This window comes from Balaenoptera musculus, chromosome X, assembly GCF_009873245.2.
Source record: "Balaenoptera musculus isolate JJ_BM4_2016_0621 chromosome X, mBalMus1.pri.v3, whole genome shotgun sequence".
NCBI lineage: Eukaryota > Metazoa > Chordata > Mammalia > Artiodactyla > Balaenopteridae > Balaenoptera > Balaenoptera musculus.
The window spans coordinates 25,912,073-25,927,316 of NC_045806.1; the positions used below are offsets into that span (position 1 = coordinate 25,912,073).

The 15,244-nt window shown below is 41.9% G+C and overlaps 1 protein-coding gene across 3 annotated transcripts in view; it reads left to right on the forward strand.

Annotated features, from left to right (window-relative positions):
• Positions 1 to 15,244, forward strand: part of LOC118888681 (dystrophin-like) — a 151,556-nt gene that overhangs the window by 29,185 nt on the left and 107,127 nt on the right. For all 3 annotated transcript variants that reach the window (XM_036840024.1, XM_036840026.1, XM_036840025.1), the window contains exon 3: positions 7,630 to 7,704. In XM_036840024.1, the coding sequence (XP_036695919.1) occupies positions 7,630 to 7,704 (75 nt within the window). The remainder of the gene's footprint in view (positions 1 to 7,629; positions 7,705 to 15,244) is intronic.

The following is a 15,244-nucleotide window of genomic DNA, read 5'->3' on the forward strand; positions in this document are numbered from 1 at the left end:
CGAGTCTGTTCCATCTGCCACGTTTAGCTGCAAGTCCCAAGACCTAAGTCCTTAACATGAAGCGCAGGGCCCTACCGTGGGCCTCCCCCTGCCTACCTGGGGTCATTCTTCATCCTTGCGCTCTGAGATTTCAGCAGTCTGGGCCTTCTTAGGATTCTTAATGGTCTACATTCTTCTCTGCTTAAGGGCCTTTTTAAAAAAAAATTATTTATTTATTTATTTATTTATTTATTTATTTATTTTTGGCTGTGTTGGGTCCTCGTTTCTATGCGAGGGCTTTCTCTAGTTGCGGCGAGCGGGGCCCACTCTTCATCGCGGTGCGCGGGCCTCTCGCTATCGTGGCCTCTCTTGTTGCGGAGCACAGGCTCCAGCCGCGCAGGCTCAGTAGTTGTGGCTCACGGGCCCAGTTGCTCCGCGGCATGTGGGATCTTCCCAGACCAGGGCTCAAACCCGTGTCCCCTGCATTGGCAGGCAGACTCTCAACCACTGTGCCACCAGGGAAACCCCTTAAGGGCCTTTTTTGAGCATGCTGACCCTTCATCTCGCTTTGCTCTTCCTACTCTTCACCTGGCTAACTCCCATCACCCTTCAGATCTTTGCTTAAATGTCACTTTCTCAGAGAGGCCTTCCTGGCCTGTGTTTCCCTATGTGCTCACTCTCGATAAGCGTTGAAAAGATAGGTGGAAGGATTATGGATAGATGGATGTCTTTTTAAAATTTTTTTTTCCTTGAGTAACATTGATTTATAACATTAAATGAGTTTCAAGTGTACAACATTATATTTCTACTTCTGTATACCCTACGGTGTGCTCAGCACCAAAAATTTAGTTTCCCTCCATCACCGTACAGTTGACCTTCTTTACCCATTTTCCCCTCCCTGCCTTGCCTTCTAGTAACCACTACTCTGTTCTCTCTATCTGTGTGTTTGTTTTTATTTGGTGGATGTCTTTTAAAAAGCTATAAACCAGTTTTGCCTGAAGAGTCTTTCTGAATCATTAATATTATTTTATATTTATTTTTTGATGGACAAGGCTTTGAGAATTAGAGCCCAAATCCTTTCTGATTTGAAGCTTAAGTAGAAGGAACATGGTGCAGCAGTGTCCACATGAGTCACCTCTCCATTATCCGGGGGAGAATTCAGGCCCAGAAATAGTATTTAAGATACAGGGTGTCTCCCCGCCTGCAGAACTTTACATTGGCCATTTGTTATGGAAACTGCTTTCTCAACAAACCTTTTACCAGAGCAGCAAACAAGAAAGCAAAGCTAATTTGAATTTCAACTCTTCAACTCTTAGAACAATGTTGCTAAGAAGTAGTGAGATTGAGCTGAGGAAGGCCAAGCAAGAGGAGGGAGCCAGAAAGCCCTTGAACAACCCACAGTCAGGATTTGGTGCTCTCTTTTACTTCACAGTTGAACTTCCCTATTTTTTTATTTTTGGTTTGGGTTGGTTTGTGTCTCTCTTTCACAATTCTAAGTCTTCCACATTTGTGCTACCCTGGATACTTTACTGCTTCTCTTCATTTTTCAGAAGAATTCTAGAGAATAACTGGTAGCAAATAAGTAATACCATTTCACACCTGGAAACAACTTGATGGTAATTATAAATTCACAGACTCAGCTTTCTGCAGTTCATACAAGTATGAATGTGTCATTCCTATTTATCTCTATGTAGGTTTATTTTTTCCCCACTTAAGTAAAGCTCAGTGTTGATGATGAGGTTTTAATGAGTGTAGATTGTAAAAGGCCTCAAATATATCTAAAAAATTATAGGCCAAGTGTCATGTGTTAATGTACCTCCTCTCTCTCGGCTAATTCTTTAAAGATATGTTCCAGAAATCCTCCGTATTATTGAAGAGTTCTTGAAGAGTTCCCCACAATACTACTTTGTACTCTAAAGCTTCTGAAGCCTGGATATCTTGGCTTAATTTGCTTTCAAGCCAGACTTGGTTTAAATTACTCAGTTTATCTCAAGCCTCATAAAGGCCTGTCCGTGGCTCTTGTCTGTTCTAGTAAGTTGGAACTGATAAGAATAATACTTGTCGTGTGGAGAGTCCATTAGAACGCAGGAAGAGTGAGGCTGGGGAATCAGAGATATATTATTATATTAATATTTTAAAATCTACTGCCTTTCTATATATTATATTAGTGTAGGAGGAGACTACCCTGTTGTGGCTTCTTCAGAAAATTTGGAGAATTGTTAAAATGGACATGCAGTAGTTTAATTCACATTGTATGCCAACACTGAAGTTGGAACTATACCCCCCAAAAAATCATACTTCCTCTAGATTTTATTTTTCACTCATGATCACCTGAGGGATTTGGAATACATTTCTGCTGGGAAATAGAGTTGGTAGGAAACAAAGACCACACCACGAATTCATCTGTTGGGATAATCTTCAGCCATCCAGCTCTTTCCACGCATTACATTTATGGGGTCATTGTCATTCTTTCTACCTAATATAGATAAACATACTGAAACTTTGGGCCTTTCTAAAAAGTGCCCACAAGGCATTGGAAAGCTGGACCGAAATACTCCTTGTTTTAAATTCTAGACCTCAGTTCGGTCATGGATAGCAGGATTTTTGAAGTATGATTAAAAGGCAGAAACCAGCTGTAAAATTGAAATGAAGGGCCTTAATGTTTTATTTCTATAATATTTTCCAAAATTTCCCATAACTTTAAAATGCTGAGGTGTTTTTCAGTCGTTTTGCAAGAGCAAGTCCAACAATGTGTAGGTTCATGGCTCAAACTTGATCGGTCATTCCTCTTTTCTGGTGAATTTGACACCTTCCACCACTACCTTCCACAGAATGAAAGTAAAAGTCATATAACAGAAATACTTACCAAAGTCAAGGGAAATTCATAGGCCAAAGAAAGGTGCAGCAAAACCTGTTATTTGTTTTGTGCCTCAAAATAAAAGTCAAATGGACCATCACTTCAGTAGCTGGTGATTCAACTTGAGAGCGTAGATGGTATAATATTTCCCCTTGTTCCTTGAGTTTCTAGATTTCTCCATTTTTAGGCCAGAACCAGCCCTGGATAAACTAATTCAAGTCATGAAGAGGAATGTACAGTTCAGCATGTTTATCCTTCCAAGTACGCTCTCTACCAGCTGCCATGCAAACATCGTGTGACTCGTTTCTTGGATAGCCTCACGCCTCTTGAGTTCCGGTTGTGAGAGCTAGTGAGCTCATCACAACTTGGGCCAAAGTCCTGGAAAGGCAGCTCCCAGGGAAAGTGGAGGCCGGCCTCCCACGGGGGATGGGGATCGGGGCTTGAAGCTTTATTCTGCATGCATACTTTAGCTACGAGATCAGCTCCAGCCTCAGCCCGGGACAGTGTCACATTGTCCGCAGCTGTACCGCATCTTGAGGTTTCAGTGTGTATCCTACACGTTTTCACAAGGCGGCGGAGACTTATCTCTTCCAGCTGTAAGCCAGAGGGCGGATTCAGACAACACAGATGGTTAACTCTCTGGAGTAGGACTTACAGGGCACCAGAACTCCGTTGCAGTTCACTGATGGTTACTGGATATAAATTTGTATGGCTTCTGTTGCATTATGTTGAAAACTAGACATTTTCCCTGCTACTCTCTTTTGGTCTTCCTGAATCACTGTTTGATAATGGGTTGGACTGTGGTACATAGAAAACTGGTGGCAGAAGTCTTGTTCTCTGCATTGTGTTTGGGGGTATGCTTGAAAGGGCATCAGAGTGGATTAACGCCAGGCAGAATGTGCCATAGTTAGAAGGATTTGAAAGGGAAGAAAGTTTGAACTGCTTTAGGGAAGCTGAGAGCACTGCTAGAGCAGGAATGTTCCAGATGCTTGTCTCTGATAGTATTCTACCATGAACCACGCCCTGAAAGAATCAGATCATCCTTGCCTCTCCCACTTGGATCTCTAGCTCCTGGAATTTGCCAATTCTTGATACAAACTGTGAGGATTGGATGGAGCTTCTGACCTCATTTAGACCATTTCTCCTGAATTCCGAATAGATCCAGGAAAATCGGACAGGGTAGACACTTTTAACTTATTGAATACCTTTTATTGGCATTCATCATAAACAAGAGACCCACAAATATATCCCAGAGGTGAGTCTTTGGTCAAATTGACTGTAATAGTCATTAAATACCCTGAAAGCCCACAAAATGGAATGTAGAAAGACAAAAACAAAAGCCCACACAGGTCTCTGTACAGAGTTTATACTTGCACTTTAACAACACGGAACAAGAAACTGTATTAAAATGTACAATTAAAGACTCCATTGCACTTGAAGGTGCATATGAATCACCAGGGGATCTTGTTAAAATGTTGATTCTGATTCTTAGAGCTGGGTGGGGCCTGAGATTCTGCATTCCTAACAAGGTCCAAAGCGGTGCTGGTGCTGTTGGCCCTCAAATCGTAAGTTGGGTAAAAAGGATCTGCCCAGGTTCTCTGGGGTAGGTAGGTGTCGGTAGCCACCCGTGGTTAAGACATAGGTGAGGGCTGCCTTCTTAACCACATCTTGGCTACCAGGTTCATGATGAAAGCAAGTCTCAGAACAAGCTCTGTCACATATGAACACTTACTAGCCACAGAGCAGAGAACAATTTTAAAGCCTGTGCCCAAGGCACAGTGAAGTCACAGCCCTGCCTTTTTGAGTGTTTGGCGGGAGAGCCTCACAATCCACACCTGCCACAGTCCTTAACACAGTGGTTCTCAAAGCGTGGTCTCTGGACCAGCAGCATCGAGCACCCAGAAACTTGTTAGAGATGCAGATTCTCAGGCCCTCTCCAGACCTGCGTAATCAGAACATCTGAGCATGGGGCTTGGGAATGTGTATTTTTAACTAGCCCTCCAGGTGATTCTGGTGTACGCTCAAGTTGGCAAACCCCTGCTGTAACAGCAGGATTTTGCCAGCCATCTAATTGAATTCAGGCAACCAAGAATCCAATGAGCTACAGCTGGAGATTTTGGAATCCAGTCTAGGGCACCATTTTTAAAGGTGGAGGGCCTGCTAGATTCTTCCCACACCCTGTTAATGTAAGGGCAGGGAATGTTTCTATTCTAAACCCTTTTCAACAGTCCTGGTATTTTGTAAACCACTAATATCACTAACACAAGCCCATCCAACATTAATTTGGATACTAGCTGTATTAATAGGATTTTAGGTGTAACAAGAGCTAAATATAGCTGAAGCACTTAACAGTGGCAGCTCTGGAGTGAGGCTTTTTGATTAATTGCTAGCCAACCGCCCCTGGAGTGTGCTTTCCTGATTAAGACAACTGACCGCCTCTGCAATGTAGCTAAGCTAACACACACATACTTCATATTGTACGGTCCCTGTGAGGGTTTCTTTAACTCTTAAAATCTACTTTATTAAGGCATACTTTAAACACAATAAAATGTACCCATTTTAAGTGTACAGTTTGAGTTTTTGACAGACGTATGCACTCAACCTTCATATCAATCAAGATATATAACATTTCAATCACCTAAAAAATACCCCTGTGTTCCTTTCAATTAGTTACCCACCCCGTCCCCGCTCCCGGCTACCATCTATCTGCCTTCTGTCAGTGTATAGGTGAGATTTACCTCTTCGAGAATTTCATATAAGCGGAATCAAACAGTATTTTTTTTTTTTTTTACTCTTTGTGTCTGACTGCTTTTACCCAGGGTAATGTTTTTCAGATCAGCTCACACTGTTGCTTTATCAGTAGTTAGTTCCTTTTTATTACAGAGTAGTATCCTGTTGTGTGACTACACCACAATTTGTTTATTCATTCTACTCTAGTTTTCTTCCCAGTTTTTGGCTATTATGAATTAAAGCTACTATGCGCATTCACGTACACATCTTTTTGTGGGCATGTTTTTATTTCTTTTGGCTGAATATCTAGGAGTCGAATTTTGGATCCTAAGGTAGACGTATGTTTAATTTCCTGAGAAATTGCTAACCTGGTTTTCCAAAGTAGTCGTACTATTTTATATTCCCACCAACAGTGTCTGAGAGTTCCAGTTGCTCCACTTCCTTGCCAACATTTAGTATTGTCAGTCTTTTTGGTTTTTACGTTGAATATTTTAAAGTAAATTACAGACATTGTTTTTCTTTCCCCTAATTTCAATTTAGGTTGTTTTATTCGGTCTCTGCGAAGGCCATCAATCTAATAATGTTGACCCAAGCAACTTGGATATGGGTTAAATTATTTCCCTTTCTTAACCTCCAATTAGAATTTGTTCTGTGGGTGCCATTTGATTATGGCAGTCAGTCATGTTTGCCAGTATATTTTTTCTTTTTTTCATTCTTTTGTTCACATATTCATTCAGTTTGTCAGTCAGTCCCTGAGCTGTATTAGACCTGTTTTTTCAGAGAGCAGTTGTATGTTAAGTCACTGGGAAATACGACAGAAGTAGGGGACGGAGTACTTGTCTTCAAGGAGCTTTTTGGAGCTGGGTTTATGAAACATAAGTACACAAAAATGCAAGAAAAGAAATATAGCTTGGCGTATATCAAGGCTTATGCAAAATTGAGTGAGGGCGTCATCTAAATATAGATTTCTGCTAGGTGAGGTGAGTTGGGGCTTGATAGACAGGTGACAGTAGAAACCACTGTAGCAGAAATTGTTGAGCTGTTAATACGTGCAGAATATTAGAATGATTGCACCTTAGAATATAAAGCTAAATGTTTATTTTAGTCCCAATTTTATTTTACTTATTTTAATCTCTTTTAGAATAGCAGTATCTTCATTAGTACAGAATACGGACAGAAACAAATATCCATTCTGATATGGATTCGCAACTTTTCTTGTTGACATCTAGTATCATTTTTGTATGTTTAGCTTGCATCCAAATTTTTGAGCAAAAACTTCCAATTAGTTCATGTGTGTGTGTACACGCATGTGAGTTTGTGAACTTCTTTTTAAGCCAGCTCTCTTTTATCCTGTCTTTGCTGAATTAGTTACTTTCTAGATAAATGCAAAATAGTTAAATAGAAGGAACCTGTGGGATCAGGTGGACCTAAACCTGGAATGAGGGTTAACTGTGCCAATTAAATTTTAAAATACATCTCACACACAGAGACACACGCCTTTGTTGGGTAAGAAATATTCAAAATGTTAACAGTGCATATCTTTGCGTAATGGGATTACGGATGGTTTGTTTACTTGATTTTATATTTTCCTTTAATTTCTAAGTTTTCCACAGTGAGCCTGTATAACTTTGATAATCACAAAAACATGTTATGTTGCCACTTGATTGTTTGCTAAATTCTCATAGCTGTTTCAGGGAAATCTGCCCTGTTCTCTTTCACCTTGTGAAGCAAAGATCCACTACAATAGAACCAAGATTACAGTCTAGAAAAAAGAAATACCTGTCCTTCTTTTCCCTCTTGGGAACAAGGGCTACATGAGCTCCCTGCAGGCTATGCCACCGTCGTCCCTCACAGAACTTAGCTTTCCTGATTGTCAAAGAGCAAAAAGACATTTTTTTTTCTTTCCCCACATCGACAGAATTTCACCTTTCCAAAATTGGGGCGTATACAAGAGATTTTTTTCCCCTAGCCTCTTGCTGTTGTTGTTGGCAAATCATTGGGAGTTTATCAGTGCCTTTTGAGAAAATAACAAATGATCTTTGTTTTCCCCCTTTTTTCTTCAGCTGACCTGAATAATGTCAGGTTCTCGGCTTATAGGACTGCCATGAAACTCCGAAGACTGCAGAAGGCCCTTTGCTGTAAGTATTAACCAGTGCTCGAAATACTTGATAGTTATTCTTTGGTTTAAAAAAAAAAATGGTTGGGAGTATTTGCTGTTGGAGCAGGGAGAAATAGCTCTCTCAAGTCCAGGTGTAACATAGAATTCATTTTTTTAAAGTATCTTTGGCTGAGTGTTCACCTAGACTGCTTTGTTACATTGTTTAGAATCATTCCTGTCACCATTCCTCAGCTACTGATGTTGAATTGATAAGATACCGGTAATTTTTATTTTCTAACTAATGGCGTTGGCATCTAGAATTATCTTTATGGAACTTGAATTATCTCCACCTGTTCTTCCTTTACTTCTTATAAAATGTATTGAATATTTGAAGTATTAGCATCAGATTGCCTTACCCAAACCAAAGTTCACAGATGTGTATTCTTTTTTAGCTTGAATGCTAATGTTCAGATAAATACTGTCAGAGAAGAAAGATGACAAGATTGTTTTCCTGCTTTTGCTAAATAGCTTACATCAGTGGGAAAAATTCCCAGTGTCATACAATGCTGTCTGTTCATCAGATAGTTTATATATCTGTTACCAGGTATAATATTGTTTGAGAGCCCACGTATGTTGTTAATGTGACCACAAAACAGATAGGCACAGTCCGTACCCTGATGGAACTTACAGTCTAATGAGGGATATACAGGGTGTCCATAAGTCTAGAGACATAGGTGTACGTATATAAGATCATCAAGAACATCTGCAGTCTGTAAAAAAAAAAAAATCAGTAAAAAGCAACCCTCTATTAAGGCTTCATGGACACCCTGAGAAAAAGTGAAGGGACAGTTTCAAAGTCATATATTTAGTCATGTGACAGTGGAAGAATGGGTACCATGAGTTGTGGGGTTTGCTTGAAGAGGTGGTATCTATGATACGTGAGTCCAGAAGGGTAAGTAGAGCTCACTCCAGAAAGAATGTTCTCATCAGAAGGCAGAACATGTGCCGAGGCGTGGGGTCCAGAGATGCAGTCAAGAGCTGAAAATACTGCAGCCTGGCTTAAAGCACAGGAGCTCCAGGGAGGGACTGTGGTAAAATATTTGGCTGGAGGAGAAGCAGGAGGCAGATTGTGAAAGGCCTTTTAAACTTAAGTTAAAGAGTTTAGAGGTCAGTAGGGAGCCGTGCAATGGGATGGCACGATGGGATTGTCATTTAGAAAGATGACTCTGTCTGTGGAATAGAGCCTGCACCCTGGCGGTGGTGTACACCTGCTGGGGGAGAGACTTGGTGAGCAGTTTCAGTCGTCTAAACCAGCAATATGGTGGCCTGAATTGGCAAAGGAGGAATGGAGATAAGTGGGGAGAGTTGAAAAATACGAGGTGGAATTGATAGGGCTTAGTGATGAGTTTGATGTGCTAGGTGAGGCGGAATCAAGGAAGATACTTAGGTGCTCACCTGGGGTGAGTGGTGGACGTGCCTGGCAGAGCTGGACATAGAGCTGTGGCGCTCAGGAGAAACATACGGGCAATGTTTAGGAATCGTAAGCGTGCAGGTGCTCGGGGAGAGTGTAAAGTAACAAGAAAACAGGATTTAGGGCAGAGGGCGAACAAGGTACAGAGGGGACTGCAGAGGAAAACACAAAGAGGGTATAGTGGCACATACTGCGTGGGCAGAAAGAAGGGGCCTGCCACCGGGGTCAGATGTTGCTGGGAGGTCAGGATGAGGTTGGCAAAAGTGCCCATTGGATTTAGCAACGAGGAGGTCCTTAGTAACTTTGGTGAGGTTTTAGAGGCACGGTGGAGGTGGTGAAGTTGGCTTCAGAGTAAAGCAGAAGTGGGGATGTAAAGACAGTTGAGACGATTCTTGGAGAAATTTCGTTGTGAAGGGGAGGGGAGAGGGGCGGTAGTTAGCTGGAAGGGGCTGAGGAGTTAATGGAGTGCACGTGCACATAGGTTGAGAGACGCTTGAGCCTGTTTAAATGAATATGAGAAGCGGGGACAAAATTGAAGTTGCCGGCTCAGGAGATACTAAAACATGTGAGTTCTCAGAGGAGAGGGGAAGGTAATCCAGAGGCCGAGAGAAGAAAGGGGACGCCTGTCTTCAACTGTAAGGAGTGGGGCTGAGGAAGGGAGCTGGGCCGGGCTAGGTAACTAAGGAGACCTAGTGGGAAGCGGGCGAGGGATGCCCGCGGGGGGGGCTCTGTTTTCTGTGTGAAGGTGGAGGAGAGGTCCCGTGCTGCGGCTAAGGGCAGAAGGGGATGGAGTCGAGGTTGGCCTTAACCTCTGTGGAGAGAGGGCTACTTTGAGAAGCAGCATCATGGAGCCCAGAGTCTGCAGAGCGGTTTACGACAGCACCAATCCGCAGGGCTGTTTCTCCAGGCACAGCCAGGTGGTTCTGTCCCAGGTGGGCAGAGGCCAGCCGGGCACGTGAAGTAGGGATTTGGGCAAAAGAGTGGTTAAGTGGTTGGAGTGCTGTCCGTCGAGTCTGCATGGGGTAGGAGAGGCTGGGAATTTGGGTGGAAGCTGGTAATTAGGAGGTAGAGGGATCGAGAGGCCAGCTGTTCAGGGAAGTAGAGGAAGAGATTGTGCGAAAGTGACTGGAAAGCCAAGAAGTTGTGGTCAGACAGCAGCAAAAGCTAAACGTTATTTCAGAAGCGGAACGGTTCGGCTGGCTCGGTCTAGGATATGACCACTTGCGTGGGCGGCAGAGACGGACCAGATGTGAATTTCCGTGGAGATGAAATAGGAAGCTAATGAACTGAGAGGCTAGAGTGATGCACGAGTCATCGCTGCCAAGGTTGAAATCACCCCGAACTGGGCCAGAACTGGGGAAGAGCAGAGGCCTGTGACCCCTGGCTACCCAATCTTCAGGAATGAAGGCGTCTGACCCAGGGGGTCTGCAGAGGCTAGCAGTAAGATAGTCAACTGGTGTTGCCCGTGTGTGGTTTTCTACATGGAGATGGAGAAGAAATGGCCTAGAAGTGAAATTATTGGGAAGGAGAGAGTAGGCTTTTCCTCCTTTTCTTGGTCTCTCCAATGCTGAGCACAAAGCCTGGCACAGAGAAGGGCTTAATCGGTTTTCAAGGAATGGATGCATGAATGAAAGTAAATTCAGGCTTCCATTTCCATATAGCTTATAGTCTGAAGCTATCATTTTTCAGCTGTATAGCTGCCAAGTGGTTTTTAAAGGACTCCCCAGGCCTAGGATTTCCTTAGAGACCTGTTAATGTACCAAAGCTGGAAAGAGGCAGTTTGGGATGGAGTGGAGTCACAAGGCTGGATGGAGAAAGTCTTCTGCCTCTTTTTCTTCTTCTGTCCCCGCCCCATCCCAGAGCTAGTGCCTTCCATTGAGAAAGGGGCAATTATGAAATGGTTACTGTAAAGTGCTATAGTACATAGAGAGATGTAAAAGAGAGATACTAAAAGTTCAGAAGAGATAATCAGCTGTTCCAGGTTATACTGTGAAAAAGCCCTCAAATTGACTAGATTGGAAAAACCCTTTCCATAATATTCCTTTTGACCTTGGATTTAGGCATTATTCAGTTCTCCTCCTGTTAAAAAACTCTTTCTATTCACACATGTGTCTCATTATCTATTATTTCAGTGTACATTATTAACATTTCCAATAAACGTTAGAAAAATGGGGATTTGATATTATAAAAAAATTTGACCATGGGCGATTATAACCCTGTAATAAAGCAAGCTCTGAAGGCAGACTGTAGAATTTTCACTTTTAAACAGATTTGAAATTCTCAGCATTTCCTTTCTAAGCATGACTTTTCTCATATTTGAAAAAGATTTAGCTACAGCAAAATTAGGGTGTATTTATCTAAATTAAGTACTAGATTCTCAAGAATGGTAGGAGGTTTCCACGTGTAGTATGAATATAGAATGAAGAGTTCAGCTATCCTTTTATTATTGAAAACATGCGTGGTCACATTACTTAACTAACTGTTCAGTAAATGATTTCAGAATTTCCTCTTAATTTTAGATTTGCTTAGGTTTATCTTCCGGCCTTTTTGTCATTTCTGTGCCTGTAAAGCCATGATAAAGAGCTATTGTCTGTGGTATAGACAAACAAAACTTGTCCTGGCTACCTTTTCCAACTGAAGGTCGTGTCCACTAACTCTTACTTTAATGAAAATTAATGACGTTATCTCAGTGATTTCCTGATGCCAGTAAAGAGTTTGAATTACAGGTGCCTTAGAAAATATGCCATGCTACCGCCGCTAAGCACTTGGTCTTATTTTTTTCACTTCACTATCAAAGCTTCGGTATTGCAGAAACCTGAATACCACAGTTTTATCCACTATAGAGGATTTGCTATTTAAGTCTAGAGCATCAACATTGGCCTATAATGTCCCCAGTTTGTAATCCGTTTAATGTTGCATGACTCCATACTGCCTTTCATTGTGAATGAAAATTCAACTCGACAGGAAAGCAGAGACAAAGAGAAAATCTGGGTAAGAAGGATTTATAAGCCCGTTCATATGGCTGATACCCCACTGAAAGTTATGAAGAAGATAATCTAAGCTTTTTCTTTCTCCGGCTGTAGTTCTCATGAGCATCCTATAGGTTTGCAGCTTCTAAAATTAAAAATATAGCCAACTTCTAAGAGCAGAAATAAAAATGCACTTAACAGAGCCCATGTATTTAGTTTATTAGCGTGTGGTGGGTTGGAGAGAGCCCAAACCATAGGGCTAAATATACTGCAGTTGATAAATGTGACAGATATTCTGCAAACAAGAAATATAGAACAATTTGCTTCTGTTCAGCAACTAAATCACACAGTAGAGAAATTTTGTACAGCCTGGAGTTGTCTGAATAGAGGCACAATGGCCAGACTCATCCTTACCATGACATACCAGGTAAAAAAAGGTGCTCCCTTCTTGGTACATGCACGTCACCTTTTGTGCATGCACTGAAAGGTGGCATCAGATAGGGTTTGGTCACTAAAGAAGACTCACAGGACCCACGGTAACATTGCTTACAAATCTACAATCTCTTGCATGCATAGGGTACAAGAAGGCAACAGCGTTACAGTGTAATTATTTGTCCCTTCCCCGCAAAAATCTCCTTTTCCCGTATACCATTATATTATTTTTCACATAGGTTGGAGGCCAGGTCTCTGTTATTTCAGAATTCAAAACATCTTGAGGATGGAGCCAAACTCGTTTTCTCCACTTACATGGTTTGATGGATATCGGTGCCCCAAGAGAGGGGTCCGGCCGGTAACAGGAGGCATCTCTCTCCCAGGGGGTGCATTGTAGTCCTGTCCGAAATGTGTCCAGTACCCACGAGTTGCTCACTAAGGGAAAGAAGGGTGGGTTCTCAGTCATGGTGCTGAGGCTGTTAAGGAGGACCTTGTAGGTTCCATTCTCGGGTTATCATTGGTTCCATTTCTAGTTGATATCCTCTTTTCTCCTGGAATTGGATTCCCTTGATGTGTTCTTTTTGCACTAGGCGGTCTTTTCCGTCGGTTTCTCTTTTCTCACTCAAAGCAAATTCTACCTTGCCAGGTAGTCCTCTCCCAGCTCCTAATTCTCCTAAGATTCTTTTATTTCAAGCAGTCCCATGCTCTTTGGTCCACCAGACATGTTGTTGCCACTGTGTACTAACGTCTTTACTATAACTAGGAAATACAGTTGAGATACAGAAATGTTGAGTCTCCCAGGCAAACATCATAGGAATAGTAGTCACTCCTAAATGAACTTTGGTTTGGGTATGCCACAGAAATATCTATAGCCGTCCACAGCAAATTTCTGGCTTTTCACCTTAGGCCAATGACGTAAACTTGCTCTATTGAGGACACAGAGACAAGCGCACCTGTCCACAGTTATAGTGTGATACTTAGCCTGGTCAATGGCCATGGTTTTTACTTGAGTTTCTGGAGCAAAGGACACATGGGGCCAGAATGTGTCTCACTGATGGGTGCCCGAATTAAGACCTCATGAATATTAAGTATCCATGTGTATAATTAGTGCCTCTTGTATATTTCGTATACAATAAACACTTCGTACTCAGTTGCCTCTGGAATATTACATATCTCTTGGTCCTTCAGTCCCTTTCTATGTTTAATATAAACATGCTGTTTATAAAACACATTTATCCCCAACACATCTCATGAATCCTGCCTATGTCAAACAAACTTCTGTACTCGAAACATCTTAAAAGGTTTCACCTATGATTTACAAACTACTTGATCATTTAAAATGGAATTGAAAATTCTCAAAAGTAAATGTATATTACATCCATATTATCAACTTAATCCAGACTTCTATGTGAAAACTGCAATATGAAGAAATCAGGTGTCAACGATAAATCTGAATGTCTAAGTAACAACAACAAAAAAATGTCTGGCTTTTCAATCTCAGGGAAGTGGGCCCACCAAATTCAACTGAGCTTTTTCCTCGGTGATCCAAGCGTCCCAATTGTCCCTCCACCGATTTGTAGCTTTCCTCACACACTAACGCCAGCTTTTTTTTTTTTTTAACACAGAATATTGTGACAGATGAGGCATATACCATATAAACTTTCTACCACATACCCAATACCTTTCGTAATCCTTCATCATCACAATCAATGACCATACTGTCTTCATTCAGATGATTATAAATCAGTGTTCTCCAGATATGACTGGGTAAATATTCCCACAGGGTACTTTCCAAAGCAGGTGCTTAATGACAGATGTATCCTGTGAAACAAGCACCAAAAGCCATAACCACTTTAATACTGCTCCGTGGGGTCTTGGTCACAGTCAGAACTCCCACCTCTTCATCCAGTGTGTTCGATAGATTGGCCAGCTGTCCTGCTCACTTCTTGGCTTTTTAAAAGGGCATCTGAGTCATAGCCAAGGGAGCATATTATTCTCTTATTTTAAGCCTCTTTCTAGGCACCAGCATTATGTTAGATTTTCCCTTTTTCACACCCATTTGGTGGCTTTCTTCCCTTCGGCAACAGTCTTTCTTCCTTACTGTTAAAATTTCATCCAAACTCTCTCCCCCAACAAAGAGTATATCCCCTGGGTTCGGCCACTGGACTAGTCCATATTTAGCTGGTAGCAGGATAAGACATGCCTGGGCTTCCCCTTTCCCTTCCCCTTCTCTTCCCAATTTTTGATAAGGGGTCACATTGGTTCCATACACTTAATTGTAGTCCCAGTCCAGAGACTACTAGTATGGCACTGAAAGAGAAAATTGTGGTAAAGTAGGGAACACCTGTAAGTTCCCTCACTTGAATTATCTTTTCAATTGTAATTGGTCTCTGAGGTGTCGCCCATTTATCAAAAAGTGCCAGTTCCCAGGTTCCTTTAGTTGGAACTCTACCTGCAGGCCAGAGAGGGCGAAGCTCAATGGAGGCAGGTGCTGAACTTATTTGAGCTTTTGCTCCTGCAACCAAGGAATTGAATTTTTAGCAGACTTACCATCAGTTTGCTCTCCCCTTCTAATCCATTCCGTTAGCTCCTGGAGTTCAGGTTCTACCATTTCCAGTTTGCAGTAGAAAGTTGTATTATTGATAACGAATTTCAAAGCCTGCGCTACTTCAAACCAAGGGTAGCTTGGCAACCAGCATCAATGGTTT